Source organism: Anomaloglossus baeobatrachus, chromosome 6 (assembly GCF_048569485.1).
Source record: "Anomaloglossus baeobatrachus isolate aAnoBae1 chromosome 6, aAnoBae1.hap1, whole genome shotgun sequence".
In the NCBI taxonomy this organism is placed as follows: Eukaryota; Metazoa; Chordata; class Amphibia; order Anura; family Aromobatidae; genus Anomaloglossus; species Anomaloglossus baeobatrachus.
Genome location: NC_134358.1, coordinates 441,324,622 through 441,348,300, shown reverse-complemented (window position 1 = coordinate 441,348,300; position 23,679 = coordinate 441,324,622). Strand labels below are relative to the sequence as shown.

At 48.3% G+C, this 23,679-nt stretch overlaps 1 protein-coding gene across 1 annotated transcript in view; it reads right to left on the bottom strand.

Annotated features, from left to right (window-relative positions):
* The window catches only part of CMTM6 (CKLF like MARVEL transmembrane domain containing 6), a 97,894-nt gene extending 75,116 nt beyond the window's left edge, over nucleotides 1-22,778 (bottom strand). The window contains exon 1 of the mRNA XM_075315241.1: nucleotides 22,498-22,778. Within this exon, the coding sequence (XP_075171356.1) occupies nucleotides 22,498-22,611 (114 nt within the window). The 5' untranslated portion in view covers nucleotides 22,612-22,778. The remainder of the gene's footprint in view (nucleotides 1-22,497) is intronic.
* Between the last annotated feature and the right edge of the window lie 901 nt (nucleotides 22,779-23,679).

The following is a 23,679-nucleotide window of genomic DNA, read 5'->3' as shown; positions in this document are numbered from 1 at the left end:
GATTCTGGCACCTAAATAGGAAGTTTGTTTGTAGAATGCCCTACCACAAGAGGTAGTAATGGCAGACACTAAATCCACAGTTAAGCTGGTGTCACACTAAACGACAGCGACAACGACGTCGCTGTTACGTCACCATTTTCGGTGACGTAACAGCGACCTTGTAAGTCGCTGTTATGATCGCTGCTTAGCTGTCAAACACAGCAGAAGCAGCGATCATAAGGTCGCTGTGCTACATGTTCAGAGAGCAGGGAGCCGCGCTTAGCGCTGGCTCCTTGCTCTCCTGCAGCACACATCGGGTTAATTAACCCGATGTGTGCTGCAGCTACATGTCACAGTGCAGAGAGCAGGGAGCCGCGCGCACTGCTTAGCGCTGGCTCCTTGCTCTCCTTGCTACAGTATACATCGGGTTAATTACCCGATGCGTACTGCAGCCACATGTCACAGTGCAGGAGCCGGCACTGGCAGCAAGAGCGGAGGCTGGTAACCAGCGTAAACATCGGGTAACCAGGGAAAGGTCTTCCCTTGGTTACCCGATGTTTACGCTGGTTACAGCTTTCCGCAGCTGCCAGTGCCGGCTCCTGATCGCTTCATTTCGTCGCTCTCTCGCTGTCACACACAGCGATGTGTGTGTCACAGCGGGAGAGTGACGACCAAAAAATGAAGCTGGACATTCAGCAACGACCGGCGACCTCACAGCAGGGGCCAGGTCGTTGCTGGATGTCACACACAGCGACAGCGACGGGACGTCGCTGCAACGTCACAGAAAATGGTGACGTAGCAGCGACGTCGTTGTCGTCGTCGTTATGTGTGACACCAGCTTTACAAGAGGGCTGGACGCTTTTTTCACAATATTAGGCATTGTGGGTTATGAGCAATCTTGTGATATATTACTTAAACTGGGTCAAGAAAGGTTGAACTCGATTGACACTATTACACTACAGTTCAAAAGTTTAGGGTCACTTAGATATTTCCTTATTTTTGAAAGAAAAGCACATTTTTTTTCAATGAAGCTAAGATTAAATTACACAGAAATACACTTTATGCATTGTTAATGTGGTAAATGACTATTCTAGCTTCAAACGTCTGGTTTTTAATGCAATATCTACATAGGTGTATAGAGGCCTATTTCCAACAACCACCACTCCAGTGTTCTAATGGTACATTGTGTTTTCTAACTGTGTTAGAAGGCTAATGGATGTTTAGAAAACCCTTTAGGCTATGTGCGCATAGTGCATTTTGCGCGTTTTTTGGGTGCGTTTTTGCTCAGAAAACTGCATGACTTTGCTTCCCCAGCAAAGTCTGAGTTTTCATTTTTGCTGTCTGCACACAGCTGTTTTTTTTAGCTGCGTTTTTGTATTGCCCACAAAAACGCAGCATGTCAATTATTTTTGCGTTTTTCACTGCGTTTTCCACCCATTGAGTTCAATGAGATGTTCAAAAACGCAATGAAAAACGCAAATTGCAAATATAGCTGTGTTTTACTGCGTTTCTATGACTAAAAACGCAGCTATAAACGCAAGGGGTGGGCAGTAAAGTGACATGTACAGGAAGAGGATTCCTTGTGTTGGTAAACAGAAGCGTGAATCCTCCCAGTACTGCCACTGCTGCTTCCACCTCCCGTCCGGTGCCATGTCCGTTCCCGTGCGGTGCCATGTCCGGGCGGGAGGTGGAAGCAGCTGCGAAATCAAAAGTGAACAGTAGAAAAATGTCATACTCACCTGTCTGCAGACTCCCGGTGCCATGTCCACTCCCAGCTTCTCATCCCGATACCACCATCACCACTCCGGCTGTGTGCAGACTCCCTCCGATGGCTGCAGGACATGGCAGTGATCACATGATGCAGTCATGTGATGCATCAGCTGATCGTAAGTCTCGCGGTGACGCCGGCTTTTTACCGCCCGGCCGGCTTAAACTATCAGCTGATGCCGTCAGGAGACTTCATCAGCTGATTACCGCCGGGTCCTGCAGCGATCGGAAAGGAGTCTGCATGTGTGTATTTTTATTTATTTATTTTTTTTTGCACTGATGCATCAGCTGATTGTATAAACGGCTTTTATACAATCAGCTGATGTGTGATGTGATTCACGTCCTTGAACCTGACACATCATCTGATTGCTTTGCCTTCCATTAAACCGATCAGATGATATTGGATCCGGATTGGACTGCACGGGACCCTTGACCCAGGATTACTGTGGAGGGGTGGGGGGGATCTTTATTTCAATAAAGATGGAGTCACTAATTGTGTTGTGCTTTATTTCTAATAAAAATATTTTTCTGTGCGTTGTGTTTTTTTTATCTTTACTAGAAATTCATGGTGGCCATGTCTAATATTGGCGTGACACCATGAATTTCGGGCTTAGGGCCAGCTGATAATATAAAGCTAGCCCTAACCCCATCATTACCCAGCGAGCCACCTGGCACCAAAACAGCTGGAAGAGCTGGATACAGCGCCAGAAGATGGCGCTTCTATGAAAGCGTTATTTTTTGGGGTGGCTGTGGACTGCAATTTGCAGCGGGGGTGCCCAGAAAGCTTGGGCACTCTGCACTGCGGATTCCAATCCCCAGCAGCCTAGTTGTACCTGGCTGGACTCAAAAATTGGGCGAAGCCCACGTCATGTTTTTTTTATTATTTCATTAAATTCATGAAATAATTTAGAAAAAAAGTGCTTCCCTATATTTTTGGATCCCAGCCGGGTACAAATAGGCAGCTGGGGGTTGGGGACAGCCCATACCTGCCTGCTGGACCTGGCTAGCATACAAAAATATGGTGAAGCCCACATCGTTTTTGGGGGGGCAAAAAACTCCTGTATACAGTCCTGGATGAAAGATGCTGAGCCTTGTAGTTCTGCAGCTGCTGTCTGCTCTCCTGCATACACTATTGGATGGAGTATGCTGAGCCTTGTAGTTCTGCTTCCCCTGCCTCTCCCTCTAGCATACAGTCCTGGATGGAGCATGCTGAGCCATGTAGTTCTGCAGCTGTCTGCTCTCCTGCATACACTATTGGATGGAGTATGCTGAGCCTTGTAGTTCTGCTCCTCCTGCCTCTCCCTCCAGCATACAGTCCTGGATGGAGCATGCTGAGCCTTGTAGTTCTGCAGCTGTCTGCTCTCCTGCATACACTAGTGGAGAATGAAGAACATATTGAAGAAGGAAATTACATCAGACCTTTTTTTTTCAACAATCTTTAATGGCATTGTTCACTGATAAAAAAACACATAAAAACGCAGTGAGCAAAAACGCAGCAAAAAACGCACCAAAACGCGGTAAAAACGCACACTTTTTTTGCCGCTGGGTGTTCTTGTGCGTTTTTTTCTGCAAAAAAACGCACAAACACAGCGTCAAAAAAACGCAGTCTGTGAACTTACCCTTACAAGTATGTTAGCACAGCTGAAAACAGTTTTGCTAATTAGAGAAGATATAAAACTGACCTTCCTTTGAGCTAGTTGAGAATCTGGAGCATTACATTTGTTGGTTCCATTAAACTCTCAAAATGGCCAGAAAAAGAGAACTTTCATGTGAAACTCGACAGTCTATTCTTGTTCTTAGAAATGAAGGATATTCCATGCGAGAAATGCCAAGAAACTGAAGATTTCCTACAACGATGTGTACTACTCCCTTCAGAGGAGAGCACAAACAGGCTCTAACCAGAGTAGAAAGAGAAGTGGGAGGCCCTGCTGCACAACTGAGCAACAAGACAAGTACATTAGAGTATCTAGTATGAGAAATCGACGCCTCAGTCACAGGTCCTCAACTGGCAGCTTTATTAAATAGTACCCGCAAAACGGCAGTGTCAACGTTTACAGTGAAGAGGCGAATCTGGGAAGCTGGCCTTCAGGGTAGAGTGGCAAAGAAAAAGTCATATCTGAGACTGGCTATTAAAATGAAAAGATTAATATCGGCAAAATAACAGACATTGGACAGAGGAAGATTGGAAAAAAGTGTTATGGACGCACAAATCGAAGTTTGAGGTGTTTGGATCACACAAAAGAACATTTGTAAGGCGCAGAACAACTGAAAAGATGCTGGAAGAGTGCCTGACGTCATCTGTCAAGCATGGTGGAGGTAATGTGATAGTTTGGGGTTGCTTTGGTGCTGGTAAAGTGGGAGATTTGTACAAGGTAAAATAGATTTTGAATAAGGAAAGCTATCACTCCATTTTGAAAGGCCATGCCATACCCTGTGGACAGCGCTTGATTGGAGCCAATTTCATCCTACAACAGGACAATGACCCAAAGCACACCTCCAAATTATGCATGAACTGTTTAGGGAAGAGGCAGGCAGCTGGTATTCTATCTGTAATGGAGTGGCCAGCCCAGTCACCAGATCTCAACCCTAATGAGCTGTTGTGGGAGCAGCTTGACCGTATGGTACGCATAAAGTGCCCATCAAGCCAATCCAACTTGTGGGAGGGGGAGAAGCATGGGGTCAAATATCTCCAGATTACTTCCGCAAATTAACAGCTAGAATGCCAAAGGTCTGCAAAGCTGGAATTGCTGCAAAGGAGCATTCTGTGACAAAAAGCAAAGTATGAAGGAGAAAATTATTATTTCATGTAAAAATGATTATTTCTAACCTAGTCAATGTCTGGACTATATTTTCTATTCATTATGCAACTCATTTAAAGGGGTTATCCGGCTTCTTTTGACTTTTTTTTTATTACCCTATTGGGTTACATTGGGGCAGGTAAGTAGATAGTGAGCACTTACCTGCCCTGCTGTCAGCCCCTCTCCCCCGGCTCAGAGTGGTCATGTGACCGCTCCTGCCGCGATTTTGCTGCTTCCGGTCATTTCATGTCAACATGGGCAGGGCGATGTTGACATGCAAATCTGGAACAGCATGTCGCCTCCCTGCTGGGTGGCTACAGTGCGATGAGCCCCACCCCCTTCCCTGCACCCTCCCACACATTCCCCCGCACCCCTTACTCTCCCCGCAACCTCCCCCTGCACTGCTGTGGGGTCCGTGACCTGGGGGAGGGGCCTGGCGGCGGCTGCCTACGGTGTCAGCGCAAGCACCGGGCCCCCTGCTCAGGATCGCACATTCAAATATACCGGCATCACAGATCACAGACGCCGGTACATTTAAAAGCGTTGATGAGAGGGAGCTCTGCGCTGCTTCTCATCACTGGTCCCGCTGGTGTGCGGTGCAGAGCCCGATGTGCGTGTGCGGTGCAGAGCCCAATGTGCGTGTGCGGTGCAGAGTCCGATGTGCGTGTGCGGTGCAGATTCCGATGTGCGTGTGCGGTGCAGAGTCCGATGTGCGTGTGCGGTGCAGAGTCCGATGTGCGTGTGCGGTGCAGAGTCCGATGTGCGTGTGTGTGGTGCAGAACCATATGTGCGTGTGTGTGGTGCAGAGCCATATGTGCGTGTGTGTGGTGCAGAGCCATATGTGTGTGTGCGGTGCAGAGCCCGATGTGCTTGTGGTGTGCAGAGCCATATGTGCTTGTGGTGTGCAGAGCCATATGTGCTTGTGGTGGGCAGAGCCATATGTGCTTGTGGTGGGCAGAGCCCGATGTGGTGTGGGGTGCAGAGCCCGATGTGGTGTGGGGTGCAGAGCCCGATGTGGTGTGGGGTGCAGAGCCCGATGTGGTGTGGGGGGCAGGGCCCGATGTGGTGTGCGGTGCAGAACCCGATGTGGTGTAGGGGGCAGGGCCCGATGTGGTGTGCGGTGCAGAGCCCGATGTGCGTGTGCGGTGCAGAGTCCGATGTGCGTGTGCGGTGCAGAGTCCGATGTGCGTGTGCGGTGCAGAGTCCGATGTGCGTGTGCGGTGCAGAGTCCGATGTGCGTGTGTGTGGTGCAGAACCATATGTGCGTGTGTGTGGTGCAGAGCCATATGTGCGTGTGTGTGGTGCAGAGCCATATGTGCGTGTGCGGTGCAGAGCCCGATGTGCTTGTGGTGTGCAGAGCCATATGTGCTTGTGGTGTGCAGAGCCATAAGTGCTTGTGGTGGGCAGAGCCATATGTGCTTGTGGGGTGCAGAGCCCGATGTGGTGTGGGGTGCAGAGCCCGATGTGGTGTGGGGTGCAGAGCCCGATGTGGTGTGGGGTGCAGAGCCCGATGTGGTGTGGGGTGCAGAGCCCGATGAGGTGTGGGGGGCAGGGCCCGATGTGGTGTGCGGTGCAGAGCCCGATGTGGTGTAGGGGGCAGGGCCCGATGTGGTGTGCGGTGCAGAGCCCGATGTGGTGTGCGGTGCAGAGCCCGATGTGGTGTGGGGTGCAGAGCCCGATGTGGTGTGGGGTGCAGAGCCCGATGTGGTGTGGGGTGCAGAGCCCGATGTGGTGTGGGGTGCAGAGCCCGATGTGGTGTGCGGTGCAGAGCCCGATGTGGTGTGCGGTGCAGAGCCCGATGTCGTGTGGGGTGCAGAGCCCGATGTGGTGTGGGGTGCAGAGCCCGATGTGGTGTGGGGTGCAGAGCCCGATGTGGTGTGCGGTGCAGAGCCCGATGTGGTGTGCGGTGCAGAGCCCGATGTCGTGTGGGGTGCAGAGCCCGATGTGGTGTGGGGTGCAGAGCCCGATGTGGTGTGGGGTGCAGAGCCCGATGTGGTGTGGGGTGCAGAGCCCGATGTGGTGTGGGGTGCAGAGCCCGATGTTGTGTGGGGTGCAGAGCCTGATGTGGGGCTGTTATTTGCAATGCTGTAGTGATACCAGGTCAGGTGCTGGGGAAGAATACTGACAGGGAACGTGTGTGCAGGGGGCGCGGCTGGACACTGGGGCGGGGCTGGACACTGAGGCCGGGCGGTGCCAGCTGTGACTGGGAGGTTTAGCACAGGAAGTGGTCAGTTTGCTAGAGCTGAATGTAAACAGAGTGCTGCAGAGAATAAAGGGTGAATTCAAGAGGAACAAAAGTTGGAAAACAAAAAATAACAATGTAGGGGTGTTTTATATGACAATACAGCACAGATTAGCTTACCAAAAATTTTTGAGTTTATGTCGGACAACTCCTTTAATAAATAAAATTATGATTTTTCATGGAAAAGACAAAATTGTCTGCGTGACCCCAAACTTTTGACCTCTAGTGTATGTCTTCTTTTCAACTTATGTAACTGCACGACTGGGCAACATGTTGGCAGTCGGACACAGTTGGAGTCTCACAAAAGACAGAGTTGGTTTGATGCCATCTCTGCCTTCCTGAGCAAAAGATACACAGGGCTTAATGCGCATTTTGTATAGAGTGTAGGATGCAGAAACAGCGATTCCTCCTTTTGTTCTACTGAACATTCGCAAAAATGTGCCTATTTTATGCAGCGTTTTTCCTGCCAACTCTGGTTTTTGCAGTGGAAAAACCTGTGACAAATACGCAATGTGTGCACACACCTTTAGTAATCCCATTGCTCCTTTCCAGTCATTTGGGCAGTGAGTAGTTACGGCTATTCTAAAAGCACCCAAACTCCAACTCTGATTTTATTTGTGAGGTCTGTTTGGTACTAACAATGAACTTTAAAGTTTGGGTTTGCTCATCTCTAGACATGAGTAAGCAGCAGCAGTGACGCTCAGTACTTCTCCTTTCACCTCTCACATGCTCTGCTTTTACCGTACTTAAGTCAGTGTGCCCCAACCCCAGTCCTCGAGCCACCAATAGTGCATGTGTTTAGGATTTCCTTAGTATTGATTCCACACCTGTACAATGCTGGGCAAACCCTGAAAACATGACCTGTTGGTGACATTTGAGGACTGGAGTTGGCGAACACTGACTTAAATAGATAATCTGGACTTGACAGTTTCATTTTATAGGGCTAAAATAAGATGTGCTTGTTTCTATTTTTACCCCTACTGGACCATCTAAGGCTAGGAAGCTAAGGGCTACCAAAGCTCAAAAGTTAAGTGGTCCACTGGGAGGATGCTTGTACCGCTGGCTCAGGTGCTGGGCCCGAATCACTGACCACTAAATGAATAGTGTCCTGCATTTCACCTTCACTGTGCAACCAACTGAATAATTCCAGCTCCCTATGCCATGCACTGCAGAATGCTGCTGCACTAGTAACCATCAGGAGCCAATCCTGATTATACCCACAGATTGCTGCAACAAGCAAGAACTTTTCAGCCAGAGACTGGGACTATTACTGCTGAAGTCCTTATGCAGAACCATCTTCATGTCGACCTTTGCTTACAGTTCACGATGTAAAAACTCCTACAGTTGACCTTATTCATTCTCGTCTGGATTATTGCAAATGTTTACTAATCGGTCTCCCTCTTACTAAACTCTTGCCTCTCCAATCCATCGTGAATGCAGAAGCTAAGATCATATTCTTGTCCAACCACTACACTGATGCCTCTACCCTGTGCCAGTCATTGCACTGGTTGCCCATCCGCTACAGAATCCAATGTAAAGTTATCAATCTTGCCCACAAATTCCACCACAATTTTGCACCTCCCTACATTTCCTCCCTCATCTCTATCACCTTACTTGTGTCCCTTGTTCTGTTAATGACCGTTGCGACATCGCTACTGAAATATCGTCGGGGTCACGGTTGTTGTGACGCACATCCGGCGCCGGTAGCAACATCGCAATGTGTAAATCCTAGGAGCGACGATGAACGAGCGTGAAGCAGTCAAAAATCGCTGATCTGTGTCACGTCGTTCATTTTTATAATGTCGCTCCTGCTGCAACGGTATGATGTTGTTTGTCGATCCAGCGGCGTCACACATCGCTGTGTGTGAAGCCGCTGGAACGACAAACATCTCCTTACCTGCGTCCAGTGGCAATGTGGAAGGAAGAAGGTGGGCGGGATGTTACGACCCGCTCATCTCCGCCCCTCCGCTTCTATTGGCCGACCACTTAGTGACGTCGCGGTGACGTCGCAGTGACGCAGAACGCACCTCCCCCTTGAAGGAGGGATTATTCGGCTGTCACCGTGATGTCGCCGAGCAGGTATGTGCGTGTGATGCTGCCGTAGCGATAATGTTCGCTACGGCAGCAATCACCACATATTGCATGTGCGACGGCAGCGGGGACTATCACGCTGGACATCACTAGCTGATGCTAGCGATGTCGCAACGTGCAAAGTACCCCTTACATCCTCAATAATCCAAACTTCCCACACTCCCCTGCAAATCTTCTTGCGAGCAGCGCCAATTCTCTGGAATGAACTGCCCAGGACAATTCCATTCATTCCCAATATCCACAACATTCCCTGAAAGCGCATTTCTTTAGACTAGCCTATCGCCTCGCTTCACTTATCTAACTATTACCGTTGTGCCCTTAGAAAATATACTTTCAATTCTGGTCCTTCGTAGAAGCTGTTTACACATCGTCCATGCATTTATGAACACTTCGTACTTGTACACACTGGCTGGTGACCCGTCCATGCAGCATTATCTGAATACCTTATTATATTGATAGCTGGATAATACAATACAAGCACTTTTTACCATTCACCTTTTGTGCCCCCTCTTTCCTCATAGACTGTAAGCTTACGAGCAGGGCCCTCACTCCTCTTGATTTCTGTTGAATTATGGGCTACTCTGTAATGTCCCCTCTGAATTGTAAAGGGCTGTGGAATATGTTGGCGCAATAGAACTAAAAATGATTATATTACTTGTTGTAATGAAGGAACAATCTCCTTGATGGAATTTCTAAAAACTTTTTAAAACTTTCTTATTAGAGCAGAGGCAGGGTTGGGAGAGTCCGCCAGATTTCCCTGCACACGAGGGAAACTCCTGGTGATAACATTACGAGGTCCAGAAGTTCCTGGCATACTTTCTCTATGAAGTCATCGCACATCTGCTTGTTCTTTTGAACAATTCCAGAAAAATGCTCGAGATCCTCATTGACTTCCAATATATTCTGTACTCGAGTCGTGCCCATCCGAACGTCAAAATGCTCATCACTAATACCGAGCATGGTAGTGCCCGCTCATCACTAGTACTGAGCACCCGAGCATGGTAGTGCCCGCTCATCACTAGTACTGAGCACCTGAGCATGGTAGTGCCCGCTCATCACTAGTACTGAGCACCCGAGCATGGTAGTGCCTGCTCATCACTAGTACTGAGCACCCGAGCATAGTAGTGCCTGCTCATCGCTAGTACTGAGCATCCGAGCAGGGTAGTGTTCGCTCATCACTATTAACCACTTAAATATAGAAAAAAAAGGTCAGATCAGGTCATGATTGCGGAACGCTGATGGGTTGTCATGACAGAAGGGGGTTAGTTGATAGACCCTGTGCCTGTCATCACGATCCTCCTGTCAACGCTGTCTTTAAGACGAAATTCAATGGAGATTGTTATTTCTGCTATATAGAGAATTGCTGATGCACGGCTCTATATTGCACAGTTCATTGGCCAATCGTACCTTCAAGTTAGGGAACTATTAAATCCAGTAAAAAGTTTTAAAAAATATTTTAAAAATAAAAAAAAACACAAAAGTTCAAATCATGCCACTTTTTCCCCATTAAAAGTAAAACAATTAAAAAACAAAGACATATTTGGTATTGCCGGGTTCACAAATTTCTGATCTATCAAAATATTAAATTTATCTGATCAGTGAACGGCGTAACGAGGGAAAAAAAATACAAAATACACTAGAATTACATTTTTTTGTGTTGCCTTAAAAATCATATCTAGCCCAAAATGGTATCAGTAAAAACGACAACTCAGGATACAAATTAGCCCTTACACAGCCCCAGATCCTATAAAATGAGAACGCTACGGTCTCGCGAAATGGCGACAAAAGCAAAATTCTGTTTTTGCTGTTGTTTTATTTACAAATGTCTGATTTTTTTTTCACCACTTAAAATAAAACAACTGTACATGGTTGGTATCTGCGTACTTGATCTGACCTGCTGAATCATAAGGGGGTCAGTTTTACCATACAGTGAACATACAGCCAATTGCAATTTCAGCAGAATTGGAAAAAAAAATTCCCGTTTTCCAGTACAATATGGGGAAAAATTAATGGTGTCATTCACAAGTACAACTTGTCCCGCAAAAAACAAGCCCTCATCCTCCGAACCAACCTTGGAAGTCTACTTCAGGTCATACGTCAACCAGGTCTGTAATGCGGGCGTCACACGAGACGATATATCGTGCGATATGTCGGTGGGGTCACGTTGTAAGTGACGCACATCCGGCATCGTTTGATATATCGTAGCGTGTGACAGTTACGAGCGACGGTGAACGAGCAAAAATACTCACCTTATCATTTCTCATTGACACGTCACTCATTTTTAAAAAGTCGTTTCTTCTTCTCTGTGCCAGTTGTTCATCGTACCTGGGGCAGCACACATCGCTCCGTGTGACACCCCGGGAACGACGAACACAGCTTACCTGCATCCCGCCGGCAACGAGAAGGAAGGAGGTGGGCGGGATGTTTACGTCCCGCTCATCTCTGCCCCTATTGGCTGGCCGCTGTGTGATGTCGCTGTGACGCAGAACGTCTCTCCCCCTTCAGGAAGAGGATGTTCGCCGCCCACAGCGACGTCGCTCAGCAGGTAAGTGCGTGTGACGGGGGTTTAACGACTTTGTGCGCCACGGGCAACTATTTGCCCGTGACGCACAAACAACAGGGGTGGGTGCGCTCGCTCGTGCAATAGATTGTCTCGTGTGACGCCCGCATAATATTCTGACCGCACAACACTCCACTCTAGCACCAGCTATTATACAAAATCAGCCCTTATTAGCGAACTCTATTACCCATCATGTGTAAAATCCTATCCCATAATGTCAGGGGTTTTAAGTCTCCGCTAAAACACAAGAAAGTATTCTTAGACTACTCCACACATACCCCGGACATTTTCTGTTTACAAGAAACGATTTTTTTCCATCTCCTCCAGTCCAACATTTTTCCATCAGTCATACATGTGGTTCTTCTCTACATCCCATTCCCAAAAGACAAGGGGGGTAATTACTGTAATCAAAAATTCTCTACCATTGCAAGTCACCGATACATACTCAGATCCAGAAGGGAATTTTGTTATAATTTTGGGAACTCTCTGCCTGGTTAATAGTTACCTCCCAACTACCTGACAAGTAGCCCCAGTCAAACGAATCCTTAATAAACTTCTACAATTCAGCTATAGACGTCTTAGGCTAGTTTCACACATCCGGCTATTCGCCGGATTACCGGATTCGGAGCACTCCAGTACAGTGTGATATAGTACAATAGCAGCGCGGAAACTTCCGGGTCACATGCTCCGGTCACATGACAGCATGTGACCGGAGCTTGTTGCGATGCCATTGTACTGTATACACTGTACTGGAGTGTGACAGATCCGGCGAAAAGCCGGATGTGTGAAACTAGCCTTAGCTGGTGTGGAGGCTTCAACTTAACTTTAGACCAGTTGGTAGACAGTACCACCATCAGGAGAACAGACCTTTCTAAATCCAAAAGGTAGACCCTAAACTCTCTTATGGTCACTGACCGTTTAACGGATATCTGGAGCTCAATGATCCTACAAAAGGGTTTACCTACTTCTCCCCAACTCACAGGATATACTCCAGAATAGACTTTATCTTCACAGACACCTCAACTTTACCAGCATCACTTTAGTCTCGCCACCTACACTCATCCTGGTCGGATCAGATGCGGTCCTAACCATGTGCAAAATTGGAGCACCATTGGAAATTAGAAAAGGAAATCCAGCGCAGTCCCTGGAGTATTTAACAATTCTTTAAGTTTTATTTAAATCCACGTAAACTCAATCGGATAAGCAACAGTAAATATGAGTATTAATAATACAGAACAATGCGTTTCGATGCTATGTCGTAATCATGCTCTTTGGCAATTGGCTGTTTAAATGGAGGCTCAACAAATCTTTACTAATAGATCCTTTGATATGTGAAACAATTAAAAAAAGACATAGATGATTATTTCACTATTAATTACACAGATGACGTCCGACCAGGTTCGGTTTGGGTAGCACAAATAAAAGTGATCACTGGCACGCTAATCAAACTAGCCTCCAAACCAGCACTCCAAGCCAAGTTAGAAGTCCAGCTTGGCAATCTGGAAATAGCAAACAAATTAGCACCCTCTATTTTTAACCAAATGTATATCGGACATTAAACGCCAACTTAACTTGCTCCTAACAACAAGATCTGAAAAAGCACTCATGTGGATGCAAGCAACATTCTACAAACACAAACAAATTAGGCAAGCTCCCGACTCGAAAGCTAAAACAGAGGGAGACGATTAATACCATCTTCAAAATAAAGGCCACACCGACAGACTACATCTTTCTACCAGAAACCGTGGATTTCAACCCCAAACCTCCTGAACCTAACATGATACTTTCCTTCCTATCTAGTAGTCGCATTCCCACACTCACAAACTCTGCGGCGCAACAACTGCAACTTGAAATTACAGAAGAGAAAGTCTCGTCAGCCATAAAGGAATTGAAATTAGGCAAAGCCCTGAGCCCTGACGGAATCACAGCGGCATACTACAAGAAGTTCAAAAAATCTCTGGCACCCCACATTACTGTAACCACATACTAGCAGGACATCCGATGCTCCCCCAACTTTTTATAGCACACGTCACTGTCCTCCCCAAGCCAAACAAAGATCATATCCTCCCTAAATATTATAGACCAATAACTTTGCTAAACATCGACCTCAAGTTGTTTACGACTATTATCGCCAAGCGAAATAAAGGGGGCTTTACAAGCTACGATATCGTTAATGTTTTATCGTCGAGGTCACGTTGTTAGTGACGCATATCCGGCGTCATTAACGATATCGCAGCGTGTGACACTGACCAGCGACCTTAAGCGACCTCAAAAATGGTGAAAATCGTTCACCATGGAGAGGTCATCCCAAACTCAAAAATCGGTAAGGGTTGTTTATCCATGTTGTTCATCGCTCACGCGGCAGCACACATCGCTAGGTGTGACACCGCAGGAGCGAGGACCGTCTCCTTACCTGCCACCGGCCCCAATGCGGAAGGAAGGAGGTGGGCGGGATGTTACGTCCTGCTCATCTCCGCCCCTCCGCTTTGATTGGCTGGCCGCTTAGTGACGTTGCGGTGACGTCACTGTGCTGCCGAACGTCCCTCCCCCTTGAAGGAGGGATTGTTCGGCAGTCACAGCGACGACGACGACCAGGTAAGTGCGTGTGACGCTGCCGTAGCGATAATGTTCACTATGGCAGCGATCACAAACAATCGCATGCACGACGGGGGCGGGTACTTACACGCTCGATATCGCTAGAAATTGCTAGTGATATCGCTAACGTGTAAAGCCCCCTTAACAACATACTCCCTTCCCTAATACATCCTGATTAAGTAGGTTTCATCTTAGACAGGCTACAGACAACATCATGTACACTCTCTAATACTGGTCACTGGAAGTTCAACATGGCACCTCATGGCAAAGAATTCTCTGAGGATCTGAAAAAAATATTGTTGCTCTACATAAACATGGTCTAGGGCCTAGGCTATAAGAAGGTTGTCAACACCTTGAAAGCGAGTGGCAGCACTGTGTCCAAGATCATAAAATGGTTTAACAAAACGTGTTCTATTTAGAACAGGTCTTGGCCATGGTCAACCAAAAAACTTGAGTGCATGTGCTCAGTGTCACATCCAGAGGTTGTCTTTCAAAATAGAGATATGAGTGCTGCCAGCATTGCTGCAGAGGCTAAAGGAGTGGGGGGGTCATCCAGTCAGTGTTCACACTATGTGCCACACACTGCATTAAATTGGTCTGCATGGCTGTTGTCCCAGAAGGAAGCCTCTTCTAAAGATGATGCACGAGAAAACTCGTTATTTTATCTTTGTTACTTCACAATCCAATGTTCTAACGGGTCTTGAGGAACAGGCTTTAGTCTGGTGGAAACTCAAAGGGATCACAACATTACAACACATTAGGAACATTAATAACAAAGTATTGTCTAGAGATGACTTTATCCAAAAATATAACGCGCCACCAGAGAGGCAACGAGGATTAACAAAGTCTTACATTTTGGAAACACAATAACTTGAGGAACATATGACGTACCCCCTACCTTTTTTGAATCATTTGCTGCCAATAACACCTTTGGAAAAGGAATTGTTTTCTGGCTCCTTTCCTCCTTTAACAACCCTCCAGATCCAGTAAAAATGCTCTTCGTGACACAATGGGAAAATGACCTGAGTATCTCATACCCCACGGAAAAATGGCACCACTGCTGTACTACACTCACTAAAGGCAGCCACCAATCCTCCCCCACAGAACGGCAGTTAAACTGCTCCATAGCGCATATTATGTCCCGGCTAGGCTTACACATCTTTACCCACATGTATCAGATCAACGCTTCAGGGGCTGTGGCATGATTGGAGCTATCAAACACATATGGTGGGACTGCCAAAGAGCTCAAGACTTCTGGAACAATGTTAAGCAGCTAATCCAGAATACCTTGGGAAACAACCTATATCTTGGCCCATACACCCTTTTATTAGGAGATAAGCCAGTGGGGCTATCCAACAAATCATTCCGTCTCCTTTGCTACATTACTATGGTGGCGAAAATTCACCTTGCCTCTAAATGGATAACCTCTCAGGCAGTGAGTGATAGGCTTGATAAGATAATGTTCTATGAGCGTACAGATGCAACATGGTCAGACAACTTTGAAAATTTTCTGGCCATATGGATCCCCCTGGGTAGATTCCCATCAGGATTGCGGCAACGACCTTTCTCAAGTACTACACCTATCCCCATGAGCCACCCCTACCTTGAGAGGCCCATGGATATGTAGCTTTGACCCCAATGAAATGGAATAGGTGCAGGTCAACTCTCCCCCCTCCCCCTCTTCCTTTGCCCCTCTTTCCCTATAATCTCTATCTCAGGCTATTCTCTTTATACTGCTCTCTTTTCTCAGTAGCTTGTATTACATTACTTGTCTTTTTCTCTCTATTTTTTTTCTCTTGTTTATTTTTCTGATAAGAACTTTCACTTGTAGTAACCCCGGATAGGGGAAAGTATTATTCGCATTGTTTGTATTGTATTGTTGAAAAATCAATAAAATATTTGAAACTAAAAACAAGCCCTCATATGGCAATATTGACGGAAAAATAAAAAAGTTATGGCTCTTGTAAGAAGAGGAGGAAAAAGCTAAAATGAAAAATTGCCGGGTGGTGAAGGGGTTATGCAAGGAGATCTAGACTCTCTCCAGTAGTCCTGACATCATATTTAGGCTTTTATTTCCACAAATTCATAGAAAGTTATATGGCTATGTGCATATGTAGCAGATTTTTTCCTGCACAAAAAAAGCATGTTTTGGCAGGAAAAATGCAGCTGAAAAACGTGCACTTGCATTTTTCCTGCTTTTTTAAGTCATGGCTATTGTGGGGTCTCAGGTGCTGTACCCCTTCGATTGCCGCCAGGGCTCCAGCTGATGTTACAGCAGAGACCCGGCTCTAACTGCCCGCGCCTCTCCCAGCAGTTTAACCCCCTGAATGCCGCAATCAATGTTATTACAGCATTCAGAAGGCAGGGAGAGGGATCACTTAGCTCTCCCTGGCAATCGAGTCCCTGTAATGCGATCACAGGGATCCTATCGCTGCCATATTAACCCTGGGTTGTCACCATGACGACCCCAGGTTACTGAGCTACGGATGGCCTCACACACCATGCTGTATGCACGGTGTGTGAGGTGAAGTGCTGCGCTCTAATCCCCTGTAGTGATAAAGCATTGCAGGGGATTATAGAAAGGCAGGAAATAAATGCAGAAACTACTGACATGCGGCTTCTTTTTTTCTGCAACAAAATCTGCAAGGAAAAAAGGAGCGTGAGCACAGCAAGTCACGAATCTCATAGACTTTGCTCGGATGCTTTTTCCATGATTTTATTGATTAAAGAAGCAATGAAAAAGCCACATGGCTTTTTTTCTGCAACAAAATCTGCAAGGAAAAAAAAAGAAACAACATGTGCAAAGCAAGTCAGGATTCTCAAACTTTGCTGGGATGATTTTGTCTTAGCAGTATTGATTAAAGTCTGCAAGAAAAAAGCATGGAAAAAAAGCATGGAAAAAAAGCATGGAAAAAAAGCATGGAAAAAAGCAACGTGTGTACAGAGCCATATATTTTGAGTGTATCATCACCTTTACACCATGCTGGCCCCAGACATGAAAGCATAGAAACCGGACAGGTCAGCTTTAAAAATGTTTAGACAGTATAACAGCATGGCGGCTCAGTGGTTAGCATTGTAGCTTTCCAGCGCTGGGGTGATTGAGTTTGGATGTTCTCCCCATAGTGTGTTTCCCTCCCATACGCTATATACTGTTAGGGAGTTTAGATTGTGAGCCCCAGTGGGGACAGTGATGATCACGTCTGTAAGGCGCTGTGGAATGTGATGGTGCTTTGTGAGTAAAGTTAAGAAATAATAACAGGATAAAGATCTCTCCGACACATACACACTTTTTAGAGAGCTTGTGAGAAGCCGGAGGACGGTACTCCGCAGTGGTCTGTGTCCTCCTGAGATCACACAGCTCCACGGCTCACATTATACCCAGCCTCGGGATGTAATGGAGAAGAAAGCGAACAGGAAAGCTGCGCTGTAGTTTGGGGAGTTGCCGAGTTTCCTGCACGCTACAGATCAGCTGCCTTCTCAGAACAAAGAAAGCTCTTCCTGGAAACCACATGAGCAGCATGGAAATCACCATGTATAATGTGCCCATATCAGTCTGTAGGTGAGAAGAAAATCACAATCTGGAGTCAAATGCCACAGATATTGTTCTAGATGTGAGATAAGAAGCAGGGACGCCTAGAGTAAGCTGCGCACCGACAATCACTGCCTAGGGGAGTGGGCCGCGACAGACAAGTACTAACTCTGTATGCATTCGTCAGGGTCTACCACGAGTATCTCCAAAAAATGGTAAAGCGAGTGCAAAATATTCATCTGTGTGCTCTTTTCTGGCGGTGTGCATCCTTTTAAGCCAGAGACAATACTACAAGTCACTGCAATTGTCTGTTAACCCCTTCACGCCATGGCAATTTTTGCGCTTTTATCCCCCCGACCTCTTCTTCCACTTATTATTTTTCTGTCAATATAGTCCATGTGAGGGCTTGTTCTTTGCGGGACGAGTTGACACCAAACAATTAACAATACAGTGTATGGAAAAATAGTAAAAAAAAAAAATAATTCTCAGTGATTTTGTATTTACCATGTTCATTATATGGTAAAACTGATCAGGCAGTATGATTCCCCAGGTCAGTATGAGCTCGTACATACCAAATATGTATAGATTTATTTGATTATTATTGAATTGTCGCCATTTCCCGAGACCCGTAATGTTCTCATTTTTCGGGATCTGGGGCTGTCTGATCTATTTTCTGCGCCCTAAGCGGACGTTTTTACTGATCCTATTTTACCGTATATATGATATTGTGATTGCCTCTTGTAATGTTGTGGTAGCCAAGAAAAAGTAATTCTGGCATTTTCATTTTATCTTTCGTTACGCCGTGTACCAATCAGATTAATTTGCTTTCTATTTTGATAGATCGGATATTTCTGAATGCAGCGATACCAAATATGTGTATTTTTTTTATTGTTTTATTTTTATATTTTTATAATTTATTTATTTTTTTACCTTTTATTGCATTTATCAGTCCCCTTAGGACTTAGGGGTACTTTGCACACTACGACATCGCAAGCCGAGGGTAGCGATTTCGAGCGCGATAGTCCCCGCTCCCGTCGCAGCTACGATATTTTGTGATAGCTGCCGTAGCGAACATTATCGCTACGCAGGTTCACACGCACATACCTGGTCAGCGACATCGCTCTGGCCGGCGAACCGCCTCCTTTCTAAGGGGGCGGGTCGTGCGGCGTCACAGCAACGTCACACGGCAGGTGGCCAATAGAAGTGGTGGGGCGGAGATGAGTGGGACGTAAACATCCCGCCCACCTCCTTCCTTCCTCATTGCAGCCGGGACGCAGGTAAGGTGATGTTCCTCGCTCCTGCGGCTTCATACACAGAGATGTGTGCTGCCGCAGGAACGAGGAACTACATCGTAACATCGGTCCTTCCGAAATTATGAAAATGACCGACGCTACACCGATCATACGATTTCGACGCTTCTGCGGTCATTAATCGTATCAAAAACGATTTACACACTCCGATGTCGACAGCGACGCCGGATGTGCGTCACTTTTGATTTGACCCCACCGACATCGCACCTGCGATGTCGTTGTGTGCAAAGTGCCCCTTAGGGGACGTGAAGCTGCCATTGTCCAATCGCTTCTGCTGTACAGGGCAGTGCATCAGAATTTACAATTAAAGTGAACCTGGCACCACTTTTTTGGCGTATAAGCTGCAGCCACCACCACCAGGCTCTTATATACAGCGTTCTAACATGCTGTATATAAGAGCCCAGGCCGCTGTGACAACATAAAAAGCACTTTATAATACTTACCTAACGGTCACGCTGCGGTGGATGAGGGCCTAATGGGCGTCTCCGGTGCCCGGTGCCGATGCCGCCTCTTTCGGCCATCTTTGTTCTCCTTCTTCTGAAGCCGGGGTGCATGACCGGTCCGACGTCATCCACACTCGCCGGCATTCAGATCCTGAGCAGGCGCACTTTGATCTGCCCTGAGCAAGGCAGATCAAAGTATTGTAGTGCACCTGCGCAGGACCGGCGAGTGTGTATGACGTAAACGCGTCATGCACACAGGCTTCAGAAAGAAGCCAAAGATGGCCGAAGGAGGCGTCTCCGGCACCGGACAACGGAGACGCCCATTAGGCCCTATTCCATCGCATAGCGATCGTTGGGTATTATAAAGTGATTTTTATGTTGTCACAGCGGCCTGGGCTCTTATATACAGCATGTTAGAATCCTGTATATAAGAGCCCGGTGGTGGTGGCTGCAGCTTATAGGCCAAAAAAGTGGTGACAGGTTCCCTTTAACTAGTCGGCATTTGACTAGAAACTTCCAGGGCTTAGACACAACGGGACAACGTACACCAATAAAAGTTACATTTCCTAAAAGTGCAGCCCAAGCCCAATTTCAGGACAATAGTATAGTATTGTATGCATCTAGGGCTTATTTTTGGAGTAGGGTTTATATCATAAGCATGCTCTAGAAGGCCGAAAAATCTTGCTAGGGCTTATTTTCGGTGTAGGTCTTTTCATCGCCAGTATTTACTCCTTTGCCTCTTAGAGGAAGTGAAAAGGTTAGGACAGAGTGGGGGTGTCACTTCTGAAGCAATTGCAGGGTGCCAATGGGGTCTTATTACTGACCCCCCCCCCCCAAAAAAAGATCAGAAAATGGTACTGGACCCCAAAATAGTATCAAGAAAAAAAATCACAAGTTGCTCCACAAGAAACATAAGCCCTTATATGCTATGGACTGAAAAATCAAAAGGTTATGGCTCTCAGAATATGAGGACGGAAGTCAATTTTTATTCTAGCAAGTATCTTTTTTTAAAGTAGTGAAACAAAAAGAAAAACATCTATGGGATCAGCATAATATATGGATATTCACCCACAGAGCGGAAATATCAGGTACATTTTACTGCAGCTTCACCACACTTGGAATTTTTTCCCCATTTTCAGAGCGAAGAAATGAAAAATGATCTTGCCATTACTGAACAACCCCTTCTGGATCGCCAAATTGAAGCACAAAATTCTCCCACTGAACACGATCCCCCTCCCCTCAGACTCTCCTGATGTACACGATTCCCCCCAGACTCTCCAGAGGTACACGATTCCCCCCCAGACTCTTCCAGCATGAGGCCCCCCAGACTCTCCCCGTGTCAATGATCTCCTCAGTGTACACAATACTCCCCAAGACTCTCCAGAGGTACACAATCCCCCCAGACTCTCTGGGTATACACCATCCCTCCACAGACTCTCCCGAAGTACACAATCCCCCCCAGACTCTCCCAGAGTACACCATCCCCCCCAGACTCTCCCAGAGTATACCATCCCACCCAGACTCTCCCAGAGTACACCATCCCACCCAGACTCTCCCAGAGTACATCAGCCCCCCCTCTTCAGACTCTCCTGCTGTACACGATCCCCCCAGAATCTACTGGAGTACACCTTCCCCCCCACCCAGACTCTCCCGATGTACACGATCCCCCCAGGCTCTTCTGCAATGTGCACGATCCCCCCAGGCTCTCCCGCTGTACACAATCCCCCACACACTTTCCCGGAGTACACCTTCCCCCCCAACCAGACTCTCCTGATGTACATGATCACCCCTGACGCTCCCGCTATAGGCTATCCCCCCAGAATCTCCCAGTGCACATGATCCCCCTAGACTCTCCCGATGTACACAATCCCCCCCAGATTCTCCTGGTGTAAACAATCCCCCAGACTCTCCTAGAGTACACCTCCCCCCCCCCCCAGACTCTCCCAATGTACACGATATCCCCCCATAATCTCCCAGTGCACACGATCCCCCCCAGACTCTCTCGGTATACGCCACCCCCCCAGAATCTCCCAGTGCACACGATCCAACCCAGACTTTCCCGGTGTACACGATGCCCCCCAGACTCTCCCGATGTACACAATCCCCCCAGACTCTCCAGGTGTACACGATCCCCCCAGACTCTCCCGATGTACACGATCTCCCCAGACTCTCCAGGTGTACACGATCCCCCCAGACTCTCCCGATGTACACGATCTCCCCAGACTCTCCAGGTGTACATGATCCCCCCAGACTCTCCCGCTGTACATTATACCCCCCAGCCCCTCCTGGTGTACACGATCCCCCCAGACTCTCCCGCTGTACATTATACCCCCCAGCCCCTCCTGGTGTACACGATCCCCCCAGACTCTCCCGCTGTACATTATACCCCCCAGCCCCTCCTGGTGTACACGATCCCCCCAGACTCTCCCGCTGTACATTATACCCCCCAGCCCCTCCTGGTGTACACGATCCCCTCAGACTCTCCCGCTGTACATTATACCCCCCAGCCCCTCCTGGTGTACACGATCCCCCCCAGACTCTCCCGCTGTACATTATACCCCCCAGCCCCTCCTGGCGTACACGATCCCCCCAGACTCTCCCGCTGTACATTATACCCCCCAGCCCCTCCTGGTGTACACGATCCCCCCCAGACTCTCCCGCTGTACATTATACCCCCCAGCCCCTCCTGGCGTACACGATCCCCCCAGACTCTCCCGCTGTACATTATACCCCCCAGCCCCTCCTGGCGTACACGATCCCCCCCAGACTCTCCCGCTGTACATTATACCCCCCAGCCCCTCCTGGCGTACACGATCCCCCCAGACTCTCCCGCTGTACATTATACCCCCCAGCCCCTCCTGGCGTACACGATCCCCCCAGACTCTCCCGCTGTACATTATACCCCCCAGCCCCTCCTGGTGTACACGATCCCCCCCAGACTCTCCCGCTGTACATTATACCCCCCAGCCCCTCCTGGTGTACACGATCCCCCCAGACTCTCCCGCTGTACATTATACCCCCCAGCCCCTCCTGGTGTACACGATCCCCTCACCACCCTCAGGCTCTCCAGGTGTACACAGTTTCCCCCGGGTCACAGCCCGGACACAGCACACGGCGCGGCCGCACTTCCTGAGCTGTGTCCGCCCCGCGCCTCCCGCACCAGACATGGAGAACCGCACTCACCAGTTGTGCGATCTTTAGGATCAGATGTATCCGGCCCAGATCGGAGCTGCAGAACTTGTGTTTGGGAGCGATGGCCTCTACCGTGGGATTATACGCCGGCGTGTTTTCCGCCATGACCGAGCAGTGTTCGTCCCTGTTGTGTGAGGACGAGGGCGGCTTCTCTGTGCTCTCTGCACTTCCTTCTAGTCATGCGACTCCTAGAAAATGGACTCCGACAGCTAACAGAAAGTGAAACTAAACCATTGTGGTTATTACGCAGCTCGTCTGGGCCGGCGGTGTACAGGGGTGGGCTCCCTGTGATGGCTGACATCACCATGCCCCGGCTGCCTGCCATTCCCTGTGCCCCACATGGGCTATGTCTCCTGCCCAGAGGTGTCCCCGTACCTCTAATGGCCATGTCTCCTGCCCAGAGGTGTCCCCGTACCTCTAATGGCCATGTCTCCTGCCCAGAGGTGTCCCCGTACCTCTAATGGGCCATGTCTCCTGCCTAGAGGTGTCCCCGTACCGTTAATGGGCTATGTCTCCTGCCCAGAGGTGTCCCCGTACCTCTAATGGGCCATGTCTCCTGCCTAGAGGTGTCCCCGTACCGTTAATGGGCTATGTCTCCTGCCCAGAGGTGTCCCCGTACCTCTAATGGGCCATGTCTCCTGCCCAGAGGTGTCCCCGTACCTCTAATGGGCCATGTCTCCTGCCCAGAGGTGTCCCCGTACCTCTAATGGCCATGTCTCCTGCCCAGAGGTGTCCCCGTACCTCTAATGGGCCATGTCTCCTGCCTAGAGGTGTCCCCGTACCGTTAATGGGCTATGTCTCCTGCCCAGAGGTGTCCCCGTACCTCTAATGGGCCATGTCTCCTGCCCAGAGGTGTCCCCGTACCTCTAATGGCCATGTCTCCTGCCCAGAGGTGTCCCCGTACCTCTAATGGGCCATGTCTCCTGCCCAGAGGTGTCCCCGTACCTCTAATGGCCATGTCTCCTGCCCAGAGGTGTCCCCGTACCTCTAATGGGCTATGTCTCCTGCCCAGAGGTGTCCCCGTACCTCTAATGGGCCATGTCTCCTGCCCAGAGGTGTCCCCGTACCTCTAATGGTCATGTCTCCTGCCCAGAGGTGTCCCTGTGTTTCGCAAGGGCCATGTCCCCTGCCCAAAGGTCTCTCTGTGCCCTGCAAGGGCCGTGTAGGTGTTCC